Raw genomic sequence first — 23,035 nt, forward strand, 5'->3', positions numbered from 1 at the left:
GTAGCATGGAAGCAGCCATAGGCAGTATGTAAATTAGAGGGTGTGGCTATGTCCCAATAAAACTTTATTTATGGATGCTGCTAGGATTTGAGTCTCACATACTCTTTAACTAAGACCTTTCTTTTTTTTTAAATAAGACTTTCCTTTTTAAAAGATTTTATTTCTAAGTAGTCTCTTCACGAAGGTGGGATTCAAACACACAGCCCCAAGATGAAGAGTCACAAGGTCTTCTGACTGAGCCAGCCAGATGCCCCACGGCTTTTTTTTTTTTTTTAAGAGCAGTTTTATTTTAAAAAGAAAATTGAGAGGGAGGCACAGAGATTTCCCATGTACCTCTGCCCCCACACAGCAATACCCTCCCCCATTGTCAACACTGCTTACCAGAATGACACTTTTTTTTTAAACCAAGGATGAACCTACATTAACACATCATAATCATTCAGAGTCCATAATTTACCTTAAGGTGTACTCTTGGTGTTGTACATTCTATGGGTTTGGACAAATATACAATGATATACACCCATCATTATAATATCATAGAGTATCTTTACTGCCCTGAATATCCTGTGCTCTACCTATTCATCTCCCACAATCGGCAATGACTCATCTTTCTACTGTATTCATCATTCTACTTTTTCCAGAATGTCATCTAGTTGGGATCATACCATCTGTAGCTTTTCAGCTTGACTTCTTAGTACTATGTATTTAGGTTTCCTTTATGTCTTTTCATGGCTTGATGGCCAATTTTTTAGTGCCACATAATATTCCCTTGTCTAGATCTTCCGCAGTTTATTTCTCCATTCACCTAATGAAGAACATCTTGGTTGCTTCCAAGTTTTGGCAAGGAACCATAAAGCTGTTCTAAATATCTTTGTGAAGCTTTGTATGCATAGTTTTTCAATTCCTTTGGATAAATATTAAGAGCACACTTGCTGGATCCTATGGTAAGAGTATGGCTAGTTCTATAAGAAACACCCCAAGCATCTTCCAAAGTGACTGCACCACTTTGTATTACCCCCAGAAAAGTGTGAGAGTTCTCTTGATCCACACCTTTACCAGCATTTGGTGGTGTTGGTGTTCTAAATTTGGCCATTCTTACATGCGTGTGGTGGGTCTCACTCTTGTCTTAATTTGCATTTCTCTGATGACCTCTGATGTGGAGCATCTTTACATAGCCTTATCTATCATCTGTATATCTTTGGTGAGCTTTCTGTTAAGGTCTTTGACCCCTTTTTAATCGGGTTATTTGTTCTCTTACCGTTAAGTTTTAAGAATTCTTTATGTATGTTAGAAAACAGTCCTTCATCAGATGTGTCTTTTGCTGAATCTCATATAATTTTCAGTTGTCAGGAAGTCACCTTCTTCTTCTGATTTGGTTTTTCAACTCTTAAAAACTGTAAGCAAGGGGCACCTGGGTGCCTCAGTCAGTTGAATGTCTGCCTTTGCCTCGGGTCATGATCTTGGAGTCCTGGGATCGAGCCCCGCATCAGGCTCCCTGCTCAGCAGGAGTCTGCTTCTCCCTCTACCACTCACCCTGCTTGCTCTCTCTCTCTCTTTCCCTCAAATGAACAAATAAAATCTTAAAAAAACAAAACAAAACTGTAAACAATATTCACAGCTTACAGATCGTACAAAATAGGTAGGAGCCAAATTTGGCCCATAAACCATAGTTTACCAACTCTTGAATTAACACAGGTAAACTCTTAGACCAGTGCATGACACGTCATAACCACCATGTCCATGTTACGAGGTATTTGTATCATCTAGTGGAAGGTGATGAACGCTATTCTCTCCCGAGGTTTGGTATTAGTACTATTTCCCAGAAAGTTGATTTACGGGCCTCTAGTTTTGAGAAAAAGAGGTAGAGGTCCTAAGAGAGAAAATGATCTTAGTGTCTTCCTCCAATATCTAAAAAAGATATAATGAACACTGCCTCCAGATATGGATCCAACATACAGAGTGCACCATTGTATAGATCCCATCGTTTGGGGAATGATTTTTTAAAGCCATTGCTGTCCATTTTTGCACATTAAATCCCACAAAGAGATTTATTTACAACATTAAATCATTTCCTTGCTGCCTGGCTACATTTTTAACTATTAAAATATTCATCAGACACTCTAAGAACCTAATGCCAAGTGTTTTATGACCTTTTAAAGGATGACTTATTTAAAAAAAAAAATCCCCTCCAAATGTGGATGTCAGCATCCGAATGAGTCTAATGAAGAGCAGTCCATTGTCAAATATTAAAGGGGATAAACACAAGCTCGTTGCCCTAGAAAACACCACCCAGGATGGGCTCATTAAACAGAAATGTATGTGATGCATAAAGCTGTTGGCTGGGGAAATGGGAATGAAAAGTGGGGAGGAATTTGGGGCAAAATCTGCTTGCTCCCTAGTATGAGAAACACTCAATTATCTAAAACAATGATTCCCAGCAGGGGTCGATTCCCCTCCCCCAACCAAAAGACATTTGGTAATGGCCATAGGGATTTTTGGTTGTCACAGCTGAGTTGAGGGCTGAGAGTTGCCACTGGCATCTAATGAGCAGAGGCCTGAGATGCTGTTACATTATCCTACAATGCACAGCATAGCCCAGCACAACAAAGAATTATCTGGCCCCAAATGGTCAACAGTGTTAAGAATGAGAAAACATAGTCTCCAGGACACACCCTAACCAACCCCCACCTCACACCTGACTTTATCTTGCTTTTTCTCTGCAGTGGACACTATAGAAGTGTGTCCAACAAATACATATAAACACTGGAAACCATCTCTCCCTAGGTTTCTATTAAGGACCACAGTTCGATTTGAACTCTACATCCGTCCACTTTTTCAAAAGCATCATGATGGAAAAATTGCAAGATTGGTGTTCATTTAAATTACACAAATTAATTCAATTACCCTGAAGAAAACTGGTACCAGATCACCAGATTGCTGAGCAACTGATGCTAATTTGGTAATTCAATTTACTAAAGAGGTAATGTGACAAATGTTTAAAAGCTAGTCATCTGTATCTAGCACCAAGCCATCCAAGGAAGTCAGTACCTGCTGTGTATCAATTTGGATCCAATTCTACTCCTTGTTCTCAACCAAAATGAATCTGTTCAATTTTCTTTAAGTAAATAAGGCCCTTTTTAGAGCAACACCTGGTGAAAGAAGAGGTAAAAATGAACCTCCATCCTTGTACAAAGAATCAAAATACTAAACAAGCAGGGAGAACTCGTAAAAAGCCTCCAAATCAATTTATGAAGTCAAAGTAATTCTGATTTATCTAATGTAACTTTAAACTGGAAGTACATTAATTAACATTTTATATTTAACACTGTTCTAAAAATTGATATTATCCATTTAAAACTATTTTATTTTCAATTTTTTTCTTTTCTTTATGTGTTTAACTAATCTCTGCACTCGACATGGAGCACGAATTCATAACCCCAAGATCAGAGTCATGATGGTTCTCCGACTGAGCCAGCCAGGTGCCCCTAAAACATTTTTTACAATAAAATTATATTTAAACTATATCTGTAGAGTCCTTTATGATTCTATTTAAATTCATCTGTATTTGTAGTGTGCTTTGTAATTTGTAAAATGTATTCATATATATTACCTCTCTGGAGCCCTAAAATAACTCTTAAGAAGGAACGGTAGATTTTATCATCCTTGATTTACAGATGAAAATACAGCTTTTGGTCCAACATATGGGTCTGTGGATTAACTCAACTGATGGCACCAGGTTTTACAAAGTTCGATTAGGAGGGAATATGGCAGAGACGATTGCTTCTTTAGTGCTGAACAGATAACTCCCCAAATGGATTCAAAACAACAAATATTTCATTGTATCTCAGAGTTTAGTGGGACAGGAACTCCGGCAGAGCCTACCTGAGCATGTCCGCTCCACAGGGTGCTGGCTGGGACCACAGGGCTCATTCCGTGGGACTCAGCTGGTAGATGGTTCTGACCATCCAGAACCGCTTCCTCCATGTGTGCCTTGATGGGGGCCAGCTGGAAGGCTGGATTCCGCCAGGTTCCTCTCTTCCACATGGCCTCAGAGCCTCTCCCAGTGGTCTCTCCAGCTAGATAGTCAGACTTCTCAGGTGATGGCCAAGAGCATGGATTCTGAGACTTAGGGACTGGAAGCTGCCAGTCATACAGTGCGCGGGGCCCAGACACTGGCCAGGGATTACTTCCACCATAATCAGCTGTTCCAAGTGGTCACAGAGACCACCCAGACTTAAATGTGAGGGGAACTGAAGGGAGGAATAGATGCCATTTCTGGAAAGGAAGACTGTCTAAATATCTGTGGTCATCTCCAATCTGCTGCATAAGACCTCGAGAATCTTTTCCAGCTTCAATGTTTAAAGATGGCCCAGTGACTCTGGCACATTCCCTGATAGCAGGAGCTATTCTCCTCCAAGAAACGAATTTCTAGGGGCACCTGGTTGACACAGTTGGTTAAGCAACCAAGTCCTGATTTGGGCACATGTTGTGATCTCAGGATTGTGAGATCGAGCCCCACGACAGCCCCATGTGGAGCTCTATGCTCAGTGCAAAGTCTGCTTAAGACTCTCTCTCAGGGCCCCTGGGTGGCTCAGTGGGTTGAACCTCTGCCTTTGGCTCAGGTCATAATCTCAGGGTCCTGGGATCGAGCTCTGCTCAGCAGGGAGCCTGCTTACCCCTCCCTCTCTGTCTGCCTCTCTGCCTCCTTGTGATCTCTCTGTGTCAAATAAATAAAACCTTAAAAAAAAAAAACAACTCTCCCTCTTCCTCTGCCCCTCCTCCTCTCTCTCTCTCTCTCTCTCTCTCTCTCAAATAAATATATTAATTAAATATTTAGGGGCAAAAAAAGAAACTACATCTATCAGGTGAAACCACAAACTTGAGAGGGCTGATGTAAGCAGGACTCAATACCCATGCGTTCACCTATAGTCTCTCTTGACCGACCACTGTCGGATCTCACCCATTCCCATGGCTTCAGCCATCATTTTTATGCCAGCAGCAACTATTTTCCTAGGTCCCCAGACTCCTGCGTCCACCAGGTTCATCCACATGGACACCTTCCCGTCACCTCGAACCCAGCACAAAATGGAACTCACAATCTTTCCTCTCAAGCCTGACTCTCTCCCTGCCTTTTCTGTTGTGATGATATACCCATCTACATTCTCTTCCATATCTGCATCCTGAGCGACACCATTGGCTTCTCCTTCCCCCCTCCCACTCTGCATTAAATTGAAAACCAGGGGCTACAGACTCTAACTCCTAACATCCCCCCATATCACTCCATCGTCACTGCCCGTTCTCATTCGTGGACTTCCACACTCTTCTCCTGTCTCCCCTGCCTCCTGTCCTGCTTCCACAAAATTCAGAGCAACCTTTCTGAAGTGCAGATATGATTATGTCTCTTCCCCTTATAGCTGCAAGGATCGTTGAGAATAAAACCCAAAATCTTTAACATGATTTACCAATTTTGTTCTTGTATGATTTGATTTGAAGACACACAAATGCCCCCCTGCCCCATAGATTTCTCTCTCTATTGTTGCCAGTAAAATGTTCGTATTATCCACTCCCTTCAGTGATGGCATCTGAAGTCTCTGTTAATTGCAAATGGATACTGAGAGGAATAGCCACACTTAACATCTTCTCGGCCATGAACTCCTTTACTGGGATTCACTCATTAAAAGTATCACTGTAGCTATTTGGTCTTCTGGGGATGGGTCACAGGATAGGTTAAGTCTTGGAAAAACAAAAAGCAATGGTTGGAGGGAGTAGGAGAATGGGGAGGAGGAGGCGGGGGGGAGGAAGAGAAGAAAGCAAGAAGGTGACCAATGAATGGAATGGTGCAGACAGCCACTTAGATCCAAAACTCCAAAACCATCAGATGAATCAGCAAACTGTCCTCATTGGATAAGGTTACCATAGCCGGAAACCAACTGGATCCCCAAAAATAAATGCCAAGGGATGACTTACCTGCGTTGGTCACATATGAATTTGTAGTACCAATCATTTCAAGAAATTAGGGACCCATCAGGCAAGACTCAAAAATGTTTTCCATGTTTAGCTCAATTTCTTCACTGTAATGGTATTACTACCATGATAGGATTTGACCCTTAATAGACTTTAACATTTGTGAAACTCAAGTTCTCTGTCTCTTCTTTGGCCATCTTGCACTGATACTCTGCTTCTCTCCAAGTTCCTCTCCTGTTGCCGAGAAATGCAATACCAGCACCACCACCAAAACACTCACAGCCCAACTCACCCACATGCCTGGGCTCCTGGCTATGTCTGCTGATGCTCCTTCTTCAAATATCTCCTGCTTTACTCATTTTTTTCCAACACACCTGCCGCCTTTCCCACCTTTTTCTTCCCCAGCAGCCTCTTAAGCCCCTTATCTAATCACTGAGCTTTCTAATGCTCCCTTAAATCATAAAATCTGAATCCCATAAAATCTGAATTTCAGAGATGCTAATGACAATGACGATTAGTTAATATTTTTGTGTATTCCCCTGATGTTCTCTCACACTATCTCCTGCGCTCTTTTTGGCGCAAATGGAATTATCTCCTCTCATCTTCACAGTACCACGGCAGTGCCTCAGTCTTGTTGGTATCTCTTTCACAGATCAGGTAACGGAGACTCCGGGAAGTCAAGCAACTTTGTTAAGGTCATACAATTAATTGATATTTTACAAAGACATTCAAATAAAGCTGAATCAAAAATTAAAGTTGATTAGGACCACTCACTCAGAATCATTTGTTATGCACTAAAATATCCCTGAGTCAAATGACATGATGCCAAAGATGTGCTTCAGAATAGTCTAGAGCAGGAGGGGGTGGGGTGTGGATGATACAAGAGTGTTCGGGAATTGATGATGTTTTGTAAGCAGATGATGAGTACGTAGCTGTCCATTGTACAATTCTTTCTATTCTTGTGTATGTTTGAAACTTATCAACTAAAAAGGTGGGTTTTTTAACATCATCTTTTTCAGACAATCACAAATAGTCCACGCCTCCTGATCATCACAGTCTATCAGTGTTTATAGATGATTATAAAATGTTCCATGATGCATCTAGGCTTATAAATTACCTAATGTGGGGGTCTGAGGCTAGGTACAAATGTCTCATCTTTGTCACCCGTTTATTTTTTTTCCTAGACCACTGGAGTATACATTGCATACTTTTCTTAATGGAAGAAACAATTACCCGGGAACTGTGTCCAACTGCAGACTGTTATCTTTTAATTAACCTGTGTAGCCTTTCTTACTTAACCTAGTTTGAAAAGTGACAGCCACTTGGGCTGTCTAAATAATGTTCACTGTTGCTCCTTTATTGGGTCTTTTCCATCAAAACAATGGTTCTCTGTGTATGGTACAGCTCTGCAGACCTGGTGGTGCTTTCTACTCCCCCACGATCCTTGTCACAGACATCCGTCCTGCAACCTGTCTGGCTAACCAGACTGCTTTGAATTGTTTCCATATGTGAAACACAGCTTGATTCAACATGTCCTCTTCTCTCCTTGTTTCTGTGTACAAGATATCCTGAAATCTACCTTAAAACTCTCCCGCCAACTTACAATGCCTAGGGTCGTATGTGGGGCAATGGGATTCTTGCATATCTCCCCAGGGGCTGGATGAAAAATACCACATTTCTGGATAGAAATTTATCAGTAGGGAATCAAATCTCTGTAAATGCATATGCCCTGGGATCCAGCAGTGTCATATTTGGGAATATATACTAAGGAATTAATTGCACAGATGCACAAAGATGTATGTGTAAGGATCTTCAAGGTGTGGCACGTTTTCTTTAACAATAATGAGTAGGCACAAAAAGTTTAACTCTCCAACAATATAAGATTGGCTCATGGAATTACCTGCAAACACTGCAAATGGGGATGTAAATATTTTTATGGTAGTAAGGAGGAAACATTCAGTCCTCTTAGCCAATAGCAGGTTTCCCAGAAATATGCAAGGGATGAGTATATATAAAGCCTAGCAGGAAAAAAGTTTTATCTGTGTGTGTGTGGGTGTGTGGGTGTGTGTGTGTGTGAAATTGGTGTGTTTGCGTTGGAGGGAGTGTTGGGAATATGTCATGTTCACAAATACTATGGTTTCCTTCGAGTGCTTTCTTTTTCCCTCTCTGTATTTTCATGTATTTCTCCAGTGAATGCCATACCAACATAAGAGATTTTTAGAAAAAACGGAAATAACAGACAAAACCTATCCTGTCTAAATGTGTTTCAAGTGTTGAGATAAAAGGAACATGGAAAAACCTGGGGAAGATGTTAAAAAAAAAAAAACACCCTTTTGGGAGCATTGTTTCAATAAAGAAAAGCCTTTCAGTATTAATTATTGAGTAGAAATGATGGAAAAGGTAACGAGCAAAGGAGCAGAGTCCGTCTGCTATTGGTAGCAATATCCTGACTTGAGGCTGTGAGCTTTGAGCTGTAGCCCCCCCCAGACCAATGAGATACTAGAGGACATTTTCTCTCCCTTTTCTGGAATGCCAGAGCTTTCTGGAATTCGTATAGTGTGCCAGGCATTATTCTCTGACCTTTACAGCAACCCCTCAAGGTGGGTCTTCCTAACGGGTGGCCCAGGGGGTTCAGTGCCTTGTCCAAGGTCAGAGCTGGAGCCCTGAGCTGAGAGTAGGAGCTCAAGTATGTCCTTCACCACTCAGCTTCAGGGAGTCTCCATTACCAAGAGAATAGGGGCCCTCGAAAACCAAAACAGAGTCACGGTCACTGTCGTGTTAGACACGAGGACAGGACCTTGGTAGCGCCTGGGTAGAATTCTCTGAAGAGGAATGGGGACAAGCTGACTTGTGCAGGCAGCAACAGAGGACTCTTTTAGGAACCAGAAGTGAGCCTTTGTGACTGTAAATTATGCAGGCTAGATGTTTACAATGAGCGGCTTAGCTTCAGGCCAATATTAACTTCCGTTCCTATTACTATCAGATTAATGGCATTTTGTTGCCTTTTCTGAATACGCTACAAATCAGGAAACCTATAATTCAGTGGTTAGTCATTAAAGTAGCAGTGAATCTGTAACAGTTATCTGAAGCTCATCTATAAAATAAGAGAAAAATCCAGGATTGGAGGGTTTTTTTGGTATGATAAACAGAGCATTAATAATAAGTAACCAGGATATTGTTACTAAGTGGGAAAAAATGTATAAACTGAAAAATTTGTCAGACAAGGGGCACCTGGGTGGCTCAGTGGGTTAAGCCTCTGCCTTCGGTTCAAGTCATGGTCTCAGAATCCTGGAATCGAGCCCCGCTTTGGGCTCTCTGCTCAGCGGGGAGCCTGCTTCCCCCTCTTTCTCTGCCTGCCTCTCTGCCTACTTGTGATCTCTCTCTCTCTCTCCCTATGTCAAATAAATAAATAAAATCTTTTAAAAAAATTTGTCAGACAACAGAAGTAATCAGGGCAAAGAGACAACAGAGGACTGAACAAACAGGGGAAGATTTGCATTTTAGATAATAGATCCACAGAATACATAGAAAATACAGTTGCAGAGACTTCCATTTCAAGGTTAAAGGAACTGTAAGATATGTAAGTATTGTATGTGTTAGGTATATTCATGGACAAAGATGAGACAGAATTAAAGGAAATTTAGTATTACCTCACAAATTTCAAATAGTAAAGAACTAAAAAGCCCTATTTCCTAAGGACTTCAGAGACTACATATAATCATGCATATATGCTTCTAAGTCTTCATTTTTCATTGTTCCCCATGATCTCTCGCCTTTACATTCGGCTAATATCAAGTACTGTTTTACAGCTGATCAATAAAACACAGTTTACATCAAATGACCAGAGAGTTGTCAATTTTTAAAAATCCCAGCCTCTCTTGTGAATTGCTAACTTCAAAGACATGCATTAAGATTATTAAGCAAGTAATGATTGATTTATTACATAACATTAAGAAATGTTTTCTTTGAAGCACAAATTAAAAGGTCACGGATGTCCCGGTTTTTCTTCAGGTTGATAGTTAAAATGCAGACTAGAGCAGGCTGCCGGCCGTGAAGGACACATGAAGGAGATTTGAAGTAACTCTCCTTTCCGGGCAATATTTTAATGAAATGCGTAATATTCTGCCGCGGATTAATGAGGCTCTTCTCGATTTTCAAACAACGGACAGACAATGAAGACCCAATCCCGGGAACAGATTAGTGTTGCTGTTATTTTGTGATGGTATTCTGAAATGACCGTTGCTGTATCAACAGGGCATTATTTAACAGAATAGAAAATAAGCATTTACATCAAGTGGTTCAGTGGAGATATTCAAGAGAAAGAAAGAAAGAAAAAAAAGTATGTGGCAGCTGCTGTTCCTAGAAATAAAGCTGACATTTTGGGATGAAAGCAATTTGACCAGCTGAAACCTAAACGTGCTTGTGCCATGTTCAGAAGTCACCCCAAATGCACGCCAACATGCTAAACACCCTTCCTAGAGCCAGCGAGCTGTGCAGTTTCTCACCCTGCTTTCGAACGCTAGGAGAAGTGACGGGTACAGATCTTTGAAGAGGACGGACTTCAGAATGAACAGAATTAATTAGCCACATGAGTATAAGAAAAACCATACCTCGAGAGGGTGGGAAAATTAATCTACATATGGAGATTAACTGGGAAAAATTAACTGGGATCTTCCAACTAGCCTTCAAGGCCAATCTAAGACTGTTCTCAACACCTGTGTGTCCTAAATAATCAGGAGCTATACTGCTCAGCAAGCTTATATCGCCATACAAACAGAATAGATTATCTCCTATTTTCCTGGTGTATTGTCATGGAAAATGAGGATGAAATGTCAGAGTCATTCCACAGGTGGCCAATGGAAATAAGTATTTTTCCTGTCTGAGAGTCACACAAAATCAAGGAGCTTTGTGTACACTTTTGTGAACTGTAATTGTATGCTTCCTGAGGAACATTCCTTTTAATTCTACTCCTTAAAGCTCTGGTCTTTCCTTCCCAGATTGCAAAGTTATTTTGTTTGCTATTTCAGATAACTTCTATAATTTAGTCCTGCCCCTTCCCCCCCTCCCCAAGAAGTCTATATGGCCAAATTGATGGGGCGAAATGATAGGTTTAAAGAATAATTCATTATACTATCAAGATCTTGGCATGCCAATTGCTGAAAAGACTATTTTGAGCTGTCAGCTCTAAAGCACATATTTTTTCATTGACTGACATGCCAAGCTCTTGATGGAATAATGAATTGTTCCCATTGACATCACCATCTCACACAACCCTTGGGCTCCGTATAGCATTTTTCAGGGTGATGAATAACACTGCTGCTCTTTCCCCGGTGTGCCAAACAACAAGGGTGAGGTCAGGTACAGGGACTTGTTGAAAAAGGAGGTAGGGGGAGGGCTGAGGTGAGGGTCAGGGGTCCTTTGAGGGTTAGCCATGACTGTGGCACATGTCAACCTCTTCCCAACTAAAAATATACATGAGTTCATGGTTTGACATGATTGGAACAAAACACCACCTTCCAAATATTCTGCTTTCTTGCTTGGGAAGGGTGGTTTTTTTTTCCTGTGACTCGGAAACTATTTGTGGCTACTGCATTCAACTCAGAAACTCAACTCCTCTGACTCAGAGACAAGAAAGGCAAAAAGAATACGATTTCAGTCTGATGTGGAATCTGGAAAACAGAACAAATGAATAAACAAACAAAAAGCAGAAACAGATCCATAAATACAGAGAACTCAGAGTTGCCAGGGGGAAGGGTGGGGGGGGGGGGGCAAAATGGGTGAAGCGAGAGGGAGGTCCGGGCTTCCGGTTATGGCAGGAATGTCACGAGGATAAAGAGCACAGCACAGGGAATCTAGTCACTGATGTTATAATAGCCTGGTATGCTGACAGATTGCTACACCTCTAGCAAGCCTAGTGTAATGTGGAGAGAAGCAGGATCACTATATTGTATACCTGAAATGTAACAGTGTGTGTTACATGTGTCACATGTAACAGTGTGTGTCAATTATAATCCAAAAAAAAAAAAACTTTAAAAAAAGAAAAAAAAGAAGGCTCCCAGATAAAAGGCAAAGAGGCACTGTCCTTAGCATGGGTCCTATACATATTCCTGAGTCCACTGTTCTCCTAGAATACACTTGTCCACTCCTGCATCTCTAGAGTTGGGTAGCCCAACTCTACTCACCAAATCTGCCAGGGGCTGTTCAACAAAATGCTGAGCACTGACAAAACGTCACCGTCCCCAGCAGCACTGATGCACTGGGCACCTTCCACTCACGTAAAGAGCTCCCTTCCCTGTATTTAAAAGGCAAGCTTGGACCTTCATTGAGACCCATATCTAGCTTCCGTCCAGTGGTCTCCTCCACCACGCACCCAAAGCAATGAGCATCAACAGTAACACCTGCTTCCAGCACGTCCCTCCTTCTCCATTGAACAGCAGTCCATTTTATTTATTTTATCCAAACTGCAACCCCCCACACCACCAAAAAAAGACCCCAGCTTTGGTCTCCCCCGGTCCTGTAGTCATTTGCCTACTAATAATGGAAACTCAGAGCTATACTAGGATTTCCTTAAATCTCACCCCATCCCTAAACATATCAGCAAGTGAACGAACCTTCCACTTCCTGCTCAGGACTAAGAACACTCGCACTTTTTTAAATGACTTTTTAATAAAAGACTTTTTAAAAAAAGTCTTTTAAAAAAGACTTTAGGATGAGACCCTCCCATTGGAGCCACAGCGCAGTGGGGCTGCCTTACATAACTGAACTGTGGGTTTATGTCTGTGCATATATTTGCATAGTTCCACATACCACTTGCCATTTAATCGCAGATTTCACAGAGGAAGCACAGTTACGGGGTCCAAACTCCTCACCTCCCAGCTGGGCACGCTGAGACCAGGAGGAGGCAGGCGAGCACACGCGCCTCAGCGAGCAGCGAGACCCTTGGCGGATGCCGACAAACCCACTCAGCGGGAAGCCAAGTTCCAGTCCCACTGCCGTGGTGCCTCAGTGACACGGGGGAAGTCGTTTGCCATCTGGTCTCCTCCTGGCCTTCTCCCTGAGATTCCCTCCCTGGATGGAGCATTCCAGGAGGGCAGACCTCATGAGTCGGCTGTCCTAGGGCTTTGCAGATGCAAGAGCCACACGACCAAGGGTTGCTCTGGGGCTTAAGGAGCAAGACCCTGGCTTCCCGTGTGTCTGTGTCTTCTTCCTCCTCTTCACCTGCCTTCTCTTCCTTGTCCTCATCTCCTCTCTTCTCCCTATTTGTTGAGGCCGCACCATGTGCCAGACATCGTGTTATCCTACAGTTCCCTGGGGCTCACCTTCTCAGGCTCCCTTCCCCTTCATCTGGAGCATCTCCCTTGGTCATGGCTGGTTCCTGCTCTTCCGGGCACTGACCGCAGCGTAACTTCACGCCCTCCCCTGTGTGGCTGTCTGATTAAGATCGGTCTCGCCCATTCCCTCAGCCTTGCTTGCCTAGCTCAGCGCCTTCCATGGAGAAGGACGTCACAGCAGCCTTGTCGCTGGTTCCCTCAGTAGCCTCCATTTACGGATGACAAAACAGAGGCTCCAGGAGCGTAGGGGGCTCGCCTACTCAGGTCATCCGGGCGGTCTGGGGCACACGGGGCATGGCTGTGACCTTCACTGTTCAGCCACGCTGCCTCTCCTCACGGCTCTGCAAAGCCCCTCCAATTTCTCAGGAGATTTCAGGTACCCGCACTTGCCGATGTCATTCCCCTACAGAAGACCTTCCACGGGTCTCCGGAAATCTCAGTGGGTGAAGTAGACACTACCCACAGGCTACTGTGGGTTGTCTTCCCAGAGACAACAGGAGAACCGAGTCAGTCCCGAACGAGCTGTAACGTCTTGCCCCCATGGGTGAGCACTTGGAACAGGAGCTGTCCGCTAGTAACCAACTAGTCCAGGATTCCCGGCCGGTGGGTGCTTTGGACTTCCACCTAGAAAGGCAGACGTTTCAATGCTGATAGTGTGAGAAGGAGGAGGGGGACAAGGGGGAGGAGAACTAGAAGGAGAGAAAAAAAAAGGTAAAAGCAGAACACATCATTCCCAGCTGTTGGTCCTCTTCACAAGTTTAAAAGCAAAGCTACAAAGCTCGGCCCCTTTTCCCGAGTATTACTTGTACTCCCTTGTCCTCTGGATTTATTGCTTGCACCCAGTAGCGGCCACCATAAAACTCTTCTTTGCAACAGACCGCTATTTGAATTGCAAATGCAAGACCATCCAAGAACATACAATCTAGTAAAAAGTAAAAGAATGGTATTACAAAGCGATTTCCGAGAGGCGATTTGTTTGCGTAGCGATACCCAACAGGCAGAACCAGGGGTCTGTCTCTGCTCTGCTTTGGTTTGGTGACAGTGTTTTGAGATGTTCCATCAGCACAGTATGCTTTTAATTTTCCAGAAAAGCAGATGGGGTGACATCCTTGTAAGTCAGAGGAGGAAATAACCCTGGTCCCATAGACACTTCTAAAAGCAACTTGTGTAAATTCTTTCCCTGAAGTGGCTGAAGATCCCCACATTTTGGAAAAATGATCCGTAGACAAAGACATTTCTCTAGAGGATTTACATTTTTCTCTCAGCATAGACTGGCTCCTGACGTGAGTCAACACTGGTTCTCCCGATTTTCCACCTGCCCCACGTTAGAAGAGTTGTGTGATGTGTGCTTCTTACCTGAAGGTTTTCCTCTTTGTGCTTCCTGCTGCCTCCTTTCCAGCCAGCTTTTCAGCTAATCCTGGCCTCTCCCTGTCTCTCCTCGGTCTGTTCACTATGTGTCTAGTACTCCCCTTGTGGGACTCTGGTCCCTGCTTTCTTTCCACCGCCACACCACGCTACAGCTTTGTCTCCTGCTTGCTAATTCCTCACCCCCCTGTCTCCTCTCACACTGGTCTGATTTCTCCAGCACCTTGGTTTAACAATCGGCCCAGCCTAGCTTCCCACCTAAAGCAGGAGGCATGTCAACAGACTTGTGTCCTTGCCATTTACTTTTCAGATAATTTCTGGAAACTACTGGCATCCTGTAGACTGAATGACCTCAAGGTGAGAGGCATCACTGGGTCAGGGTAGCTGGACAGTGTTAAACTTGGAGTAGGAAGACCTGGGTCCAAGTCCTTCAACTTCTGCTAGCTTCCATCTCTGGGGGGGAGGGTGGGGGAGAACCACAGCTGGAGGACGGGCACAGCTGTATCCGAGAGGTTCTTTCAGACCGTCAGAAAATGATAATCCAGTTCATGACCTGAATGGACAGGTGGCCTCGTGGGTGACTGGAAAGTGGCTCATAATTGAACTTGATTCGAGAGAGGAACCGGTAGCTCAGATCTGGCATGTTGGTACCAGGGACGTTGGGGCATTGTCTTCAGATCTCATATCCAAATGTCCCCTCAGAATGGCTGGGTTTTTTATTTACCCTTTGTCTGACTGGATAGACTTTGGTTCAGCAATTAATCCCTGGTCCAATCAACTGTGACCAGGTAGCACCACTGATTTAACCCACATACACGGTGCAACTGACCAAAGCAATTTCATCCCCAAAGCACCCCCAGGTGACCTTCCTCCAGAAGGCAGCTGTGGCCATAGCAACGGCTTATGGGTGCTTGGAGAGGGATTCTTGCAACGCTGATCATCACCTTCCTTGAGAAAAAGATCCAGTGGTCAAATAAATTTGAAACGGTATTATATCTTCCTGTTTAGACATTCACAATGCACATTAGTGTATCAAAGGTTTGGATACATTAACTGCAATAAATAATTCTAGTTAATGTGGCTTGTTGCAACATGTCCCAAGAAAACGATTTTCTATGTAACAACTTATTGATACCTACTGCAAGAGACTTGGACAAGGGCTAACTTAGACCTCATGAACTGTATGGTGCCACCAGCTTTGTCCGTCTCCTAAACCAGCAGCCCCCAACACCTGTGCCTCAAAACCACCTGGGGACATTTGACTACATAGAATTGGTCAACTGTACCCCCAGAGATTCTGATTCCCTACGTTTAAGAAGAGGCTTGGAGGTCAGAATCCAAATGCTCCCCAGACACTAGGGCTCTAAATAATCATAGTTCTTTATGTCCTCGCATAACAACCATATTTAATGGACATATCCTATGGTGCCAGGGACAAAACAAGTGTGCCTGCATTTTTAAAATTCTTTTTCTTTTTTTAAAGATTTTATTTATTTGACAGACAGAGATCACAAGTAGGCAGAGAGGCAGGCAGAGAGCGAGGAGGAAGCAGGCTCCCTGCTGACCAGAGAGCCCGATGCAGGCCTCAATCCCAGGACCCTGGGATCATGACCTGAGCTGAAGGCAGAGGCTTTAACCCACTGAGCCATCCAGGCACCCCATGCATTTTTAAAATTCTATCCTTAAATCTATTTGGACTGATAGATATCACTGCCAATTTGTAAGCAAGAAAACTGGAAGCTCCACGCAGCTAGGTGACACGATCACGTAGCTTATGTGTTGCAAGGCTGAGAAGTCAGGGTCTTCTGACTTCTGTGTCTGAGTCCTTTGGTCTCTACAACTTGCCTCTCCCAGGAACCCACGTTTCTTGGTCTGCTACTGGTGCCTGTTACTGGTGGGGCAGTCAACAGACTATGGTGGAATGAACAGATGCCATGAAGGACCTCCAAGGTCCCTCTCGGCAAAGCACCTCCAAATTCCACAACTCGAGGTTGTGAAGAATGAAGGGTACTCGACACTTTGAGAATCGCCATTATATCACAACCACATCGAGACTCAAGGGTCAATGCTCTTTTGTTTATGCTGAAAGCACTGCTTAACTACTGTCCCACTAGCCCTCCGCACGTAGCCTTCAAGGAATGCCTCTGCTCACAGTCTGGGTCTGTGCAAACAAAACTGTACAGCAACTGCATATGTGATACCCATACGGCCTAGACGAGAAAGAAATTAGCCCCTGAAAAGAAGAGCTAAGGGACTATCAATAGATCGTAAACAGAGCTCACATCCAAGAATATTCCTGTGCACATCGCTGAGAATGCAGCCCACTAACAGCTTCTGTCAGTAGACATCATCTTCCGGGGGCCAAATGCTTTTTGCACAAGAAGATCGGGGATTTTCACACAGGATTCAGCTATTGGCTGTAATTAAGAAATTCCACACTTAAATGTGAAACTGTCCATGAAAATTTTCATACTTTCCCTCAAATAAGGAATGAAAAAAAAAAAACCCATCACTACGCAGAAGCAAGGTCTTAACTCCTGGCGCTCAGAGGTCCGGAATCTACAAAGAGATGAAGACAACAGGACCTCTGGCCACGTCGAGGCATTTGGAAGGGCTTGACTGCCACCTCATGGTCAAAGTTTGCATTACCATCCAAAGTGAGGGCCCAGGTAACCTGTGCACTGCTTTAAGCCACTTCTTTGATGACAAGAATGCTTATAACATCTTTTGACAAGCACCAATAAGCTAAAAGAGAAGAAAGGTATTAAAGTGTCTGGCAACAGTCCTTGGTTAAGAATAGGTTATTTTAAACCTAAGGCAGTCATACCCGAGCTGATTTGCTTTAAATGCCCCTAGTTTTACAAAAAAGCACGTTTATTTTTCAAATTCTTTCCATTGACTGTGTTTCAAAGAAAACTATTTTATAACCACAAGAAAGGGCCTAGCTCCAGGAGTGTTTTTCCCATTCTCTATTTCCCTGACTGGTTTTTGTCTCCCTCTTCCTTCCTTCTTCCCCTTATTCCTCCCTCCTAACTCCCTCCCTCCATTTCCTGCAAACTCTTGTTTGAATTCCTTCACAAAGAAAGCCCTGCATTTAATCTATCTGTTACTTTTTAGCTGTGTAGGTTTGATTGAGTTGCTTCACCTCTCTGCTTTCGGTTTAAACATCTAAAGAACGTTTTTCACATTTTTAAAAGCGTAAGGGGGGACCAACAAACAAGAAGTTGGGACAGAGATCACATAGGGTCCACACAGCCCTTCTACAATACGAAGTAAACATCTCCATTCCAGAGTCTGCTTCCCAGAGAACACAATCTAAGGGATCCTTCTGCAGTCTGTTCCCAGCACAATAGCTAGAGTTTTCCTATTCCCAGTAAGTCAGATCATTAGCCCTTTCTGCAAAGACAACTCCCATTTTATCAGAAACAAAAGATCAGAGTCTTGCCATCTGCACTCCAGTCTCAGAACCTGTCATCCCTTACTCCTCTGCCCCTCAGTCACTCCAGCTACACTGGTTTCCTTGCTTTTCCTCAAATGTGCCAGGCATGCCCCTGCCTCCGGACCTTTGCATGTACTGTTTTGTCTTCTTGAAATGCTCTTCGTCCGGTTATCTGCCATTGCTTCCTGGGTTGCGTACTCCAAATCATGACTCAAATGTTACCTCACTGAAGACTTTTTTCAACCTCTGCTTAGGTGCACCCAACTCCAAATCACCCCAGGAATCCACCCGCATTCCGTGCTCCTGCTCTAGCTTTCTCTCTAGCATATATTAGCATCTGGCACACAGCGTATTTTACTTATTAACCAACTGAGCCACCCAGGCGTCCCGGTATTTTACTTATTTATATTGCTTCATGTCTGTCTCCTCCACCAGAATGCAAGCTCCATGAAGGCAAGTACATTTTTCTGTTCTTCTCACAGTATTCCCAGAACCTAAAATAGCAGCTGGTACACAGTAAGCAAGCGAGTAACACAATGGAAGTCTATGGATGTGGGACCAGAAGAACCGTGATCTTTAGGGAAGTCCCTTAAACAGCATCTGACTTTTTTAATGGAAAAAATGAGATCAATACTTATTACATCATTTTTGTAAAAGTTACACACTATACCGCACATGAAAGCATCATATAATTAACTGCTAAACAAACGTAAGGCATAATTTTTCTTGAAAATGATTTCTTCATCAGCAAGCTATTTAATTTTTCTAATCTAAAGCTACTAGATTGCCAAAGAGTAAGCATATAACAGTCGGACACAGAAAACCTTGAAAAGTGTTCCAGTATTCAAATAAAATATAAAAAGATTTATTTCGAAGTCATACCCAAAATGTACAATGAAATCCATCTCTTTTCAAGACTTAATTTTTAAAAAGCCCTCTTTACATTTAAATTTTATAGCCATTTAAAGATCTTTTACTCCCATATAAAAAGTCTGATAAAAGTTAATTCTATAAAGTGTCATATGTACTCATTTATATAAAAAGCATTCTCTCTATAAATGCAAAATATTCAAATATAATAGTTGTATTATGCAACTGTCCTCCGTTTCTGGAATTCTTGCTAGTCTATAGAATTGCATTTGTACATACTTCTTAAAATGAGGTAAGAATATAGACAGTGACTTTTTTTCATTCACACATTTTTTTTCAGATGCTTATACCTCCCTGATGGAAAGTGCAATGCTGCTTTCACATTCTTTTCCAAGTGAAATCTTTTCCCTGTGGTGACTCACTATTCTGCACAAAGAGCAATCACACCATTCACTGAAAAACTCATAGGTTGTCATTTCTTTTTACACAATTTTAACACCCAAATCCGAGCTATTACTACAGTGAAGCACTACTGTCTTTATAGAGATTTTAGTAAATATCCCTAAACTCTAGAAGACTGTTCATAATCCTTTAAAGCAGGGGTCAGCCAACTTGTTCTGGAAAGGTCCAAATAACAAATATTTTGCGTTTCTTGGATAACTTCTCTGTCGCATATTCTCTTTTTTTCCCTTACAATGCTAAAATGTTTAAAAAAAAAAAAATTCTCAGCTCTGCTAATCCTCTACTTGAAAAAATAGAAGTCATTCATCCTAAACCGGATTTCTCAAGTGTTCATGAGACGTAAACTTCACATTTTGCGGAAAATGAGATCCATCGTTTCTGACCTCTGAATGAAAAGTCCATCAACAGTGAGAAATTAACCCCAAAGTGTGGGTCTGCATTTCAGAGATTCTTTTTAATCAATGCTACTTTCTCATGGTTCCTTTTTCATTTTGAAATGGATGATTCACATGCGACTTTACTTACTTTTATGGGGGGGGGGGGGGGTCTATATTTTTGATCGGGAAAAACGCTCTTCATGTAACTACTGTGAAGCCTGCAAACTCAAAGGGGAATCCGTGTGTGCTAACAGAGGTAGACGGCACACACAGGTGTATGCCGTCACAGGTCTGTGCACACCGGGTACAACACTTTGATACATAAATGTGACATAAAGACTCTCCAGGGCAAAGAAGGAATTAGTGGAAACCAGCTAGAAGGTATACCCCAAGATGTTCCAAGGGATATTCTGATTTGCTTTTATCACATGTAGTTGTTATGTTTTGGGAAAACATGATTTGCATCTGAAATCCGTTAGAAAAATTACTGCAGCAGCATGGTTTATACAAATTTTTGGTGCATATAACCTGGACATCACTTAGATACAGCAGAGAATTCTGTGGGATTTGGTCTGGACTCTGAGAAGGTAAAACAGACCTGTTTATAACACTGTTTGATCTCTAACACGGAGTAGGCTACCTACAGTTAGGTTCTGAGAATCACAACACTGTGTGTGTGTGTGTGTGTGGTATGTTTTCCTTTCCTACCACAAACGGTGTTAGAAACAGATTTTGGCAAATAAAAAAGCTTCCATGAATTTACTTAAATATAACACAAACAAGTTGGAAGCCTCTAGAATTATAATCCCATGGTAATCTACAAAAACATTTACAAAGTCTAAAGTCAAGAAACGTGAAAACTTTGGTAGACCTAAGAAGCTCAAATGTACTAGCGAGCCTACTACAGTCTTATTTTTGAACTATGAAGAATAAAGTTTTCAGTGCAAAAACAGTATCTTGATAAATAGCTATGACACAAAAATCACAGGAAACAGTTGAAGACTCTAAAACACTTAAGTACTATCCTGAAGGCATGTTTTGGTATAGAAAAGGTAACTTGGGGCTAGGATATAATAAGGTATTTTGCTGACTTAAACATGAGGCTGGGTGGTGGACTATTTAAACAAAGAGACTTTTGCAAACTGATTCAGCACACTTATAGCTCATCACGTTTTTTCTTAAATGGCCACTTTGGGTGTTGTACTACGTGGTCTGCAGTCTGAAGGACAAGATACATGAATTCTTCCACATCGAAAGAGTAGTTGGTAAATTTCGGATGTTCCCCCAGAGTTGGGTGGTGGCCCTATAAAACCAAACCAAAACATAAATCTGTAAGTCACTGAGGACATGGTTTTCTGAACAGGAATAAAATTATTTTCCTTTGGCCAAGGCAACTGTGCCAATAAAACTTTATTTATAAAAACAGGTGGGGGGCCAGACTTGGCCTACTGCTCTATAGTTTACTGATTCCCTCCTATATATAGTTTAATAGATCTTCCTAGGCCCAAATTTCCCAAAGTTATCTTCTTAACATACAGATACGGAATGATGAATTTCCCTTTTGCCCCAACTTGCAAATATAAAATACAACTCACTGTTCCAGAGAAGAAGAGTTTATCTTTGGATTGAAGTTTAATGACAGTTTTTCATATTAATTAGGTATTTTACACCAATGAAAAAGCAAAATGAGGGGCGCCTGGGTGGCTCAGTGGGTTAAGCCGCTGCCTTCAGCTCAGGTCATGATCTCAGAGTCCTGGGATCGAGTCCCACATCGGGCTCTCTGCTCAGCAGGGAGCCTGCTTCCCTCTCTCTCTCTCTGCCAGCCTCTCTACCTACTTGTGATCTCTCTCTGTCAAATAAATAAATAAAAAAAAAAATCTTTAAAAAAAAAAAAAAAAGAAAAAGCAAAATGAGGTGAAAAGAAAAAAAAACTCACAAAACAAGGTGAGTTTCATCATTGAACTTTACCTTATCCTGAGGAAAGACTTTGTTCTGCCTTCGCCAGGTGACATAGTGGATGCCCCTGAGCCTGGCCAGGTCTAAGTAACAGCGCTCATCTTCACAGTTGTACCTGAGGACGCAAGGGCACCCACACATGAGACCTGTGTCCAGGGGTTTCGCCAAATCGACACTTCTCTGAGGAATAATGCACCTCCCAACTACATTCCTGCAAAACGTTGTGTAACTAGGGCACAAGATCAATGGGGATTATTTTTCAAATAGCTTCATAACTAGGCTACCTTAACTTTAAAAAACAAAACAGGATCAAGGTTCGGAAGGAACTGAAGTTTATCAACGGGGCTGACAGCCTGTGAACTTGATATTGCACCAATAGCCCAATCTGCTGAGCTCTAAGGCCTAAGGGTTATCAATGACACCTCTTTCTTTCCTCCTCCCCTGCCTTCCTGCCTGCCTTCTTTAACACCCTCCTCCTCTCTCTCTCTCTCTCTCCTGGGACACATGAAGTGCTGAGACAGAATCCATAATTCTCTGGCTATTTCTCTAATGTATCTGAATTTCAGATATTTTTGCAGAATGTGGGAAGTTCACAACTTTTTTCTAAATAGTCTCCCATTTAAAATACTGAGTGAAGGGTTCCTGGGTGGCTCAGCAGGTTAAGCCTCTGCCTTCGGCTCAGGTCATGATGTCAGGGTCCTGGGATCGAGCCCTGCGTCAGGCTCTCTGCTCAGCCAGAAGCTTGCTTCCCCCTCTCTCTCTGCCTGCCTCTCTGCCTACTTGGGATCTCTGTCTGTCAAATAAATAAATAAAATCTTTAAAAATAAATAAATAAAATAAAACAAAACAAAATACTGACTTAAATCTTGGTGTTCGGACACAAAGAGAGAGAGGAGGTAAGAGTAACCGCTGTTGGCGTGTCCAGAACGAAAGATGAGGCATGGTGTCCAGGGAAGAATTACCAAAGGGGAGGAGGCCACGTCCCCATAACCACCCACCCAGTGAAAGGAGCGCCCCGGAAAGATCACTTTCACTTGAAGCCTCAGTTTCCCTATGGATGGGATCAGTGAGCACAAGGCTGACTTGTGTTTTTGAGCCGTGCTCTTGTGAGACATACAGGTTCTTGAACCAGTTTGAATGGTAGGAAACACATAAAATGTATCATCTCGTCCACTTTTAAGTGTGCAGTTCAGTAGTGTTATGTGTATTCATGCTGTGCAACCAAATCCGCCATCTTGCAAGACGGAAAGTCCCTTCCAGGCAACATGAAC

At 42.6% G+C, this 23,035-nt stretch overlaps 1 protein-coding gene across 2 annotated transcripts in view; it reads right to left on the reverse strand.

The window, feature by feature from the left end:
- Positions 1 to 20,636: 20,636 nt before the first annotated feature.
- Positions 20,637 to 23,035, reverse strand: part of EOGT (EGF domain specific O-linked N-acetylglucosamine transferase) — a 34,420-nt gene continuing 32,021 nt past the window's right edge. For both annotated transcript variants that reach the window (XM_059390129.1, XM_059390130.1), the window contains 2 exons: positions 21,777 to 21,879; positions 20,637 to 21,111 (listed from right to left, as the gene is read on the reverse strand). In XM_059390129.1, coding sequence (XP_059246112.1) covers positions 20,965 to 21,111; positions 21,777 to 21,879 — 250 coding nt within the window. In that variant the 3' untranslated portion in view covers positions 20,637 to 20,964. The remainder of the gene's footprint in view (positions 21,112 to 21,776; positions 21,880 to 23,035) is intronic.

The sequence above is a fragment of the Mustela nigripes genome, chromosome 2 (genome assembly GCF_022355385.1).
Source record: "Mustela nigripes isolate SB6536 chromosome 2, MUSNIG.SB6536, whole genome shotgun sequence".
In the NCBI taxonomy this organism is placed as follows: Eukaryota; Metazoa; Chordata; class Mammalia; order Carnivora; family Mustelidae; genus Mustela; species Mustela nigripes.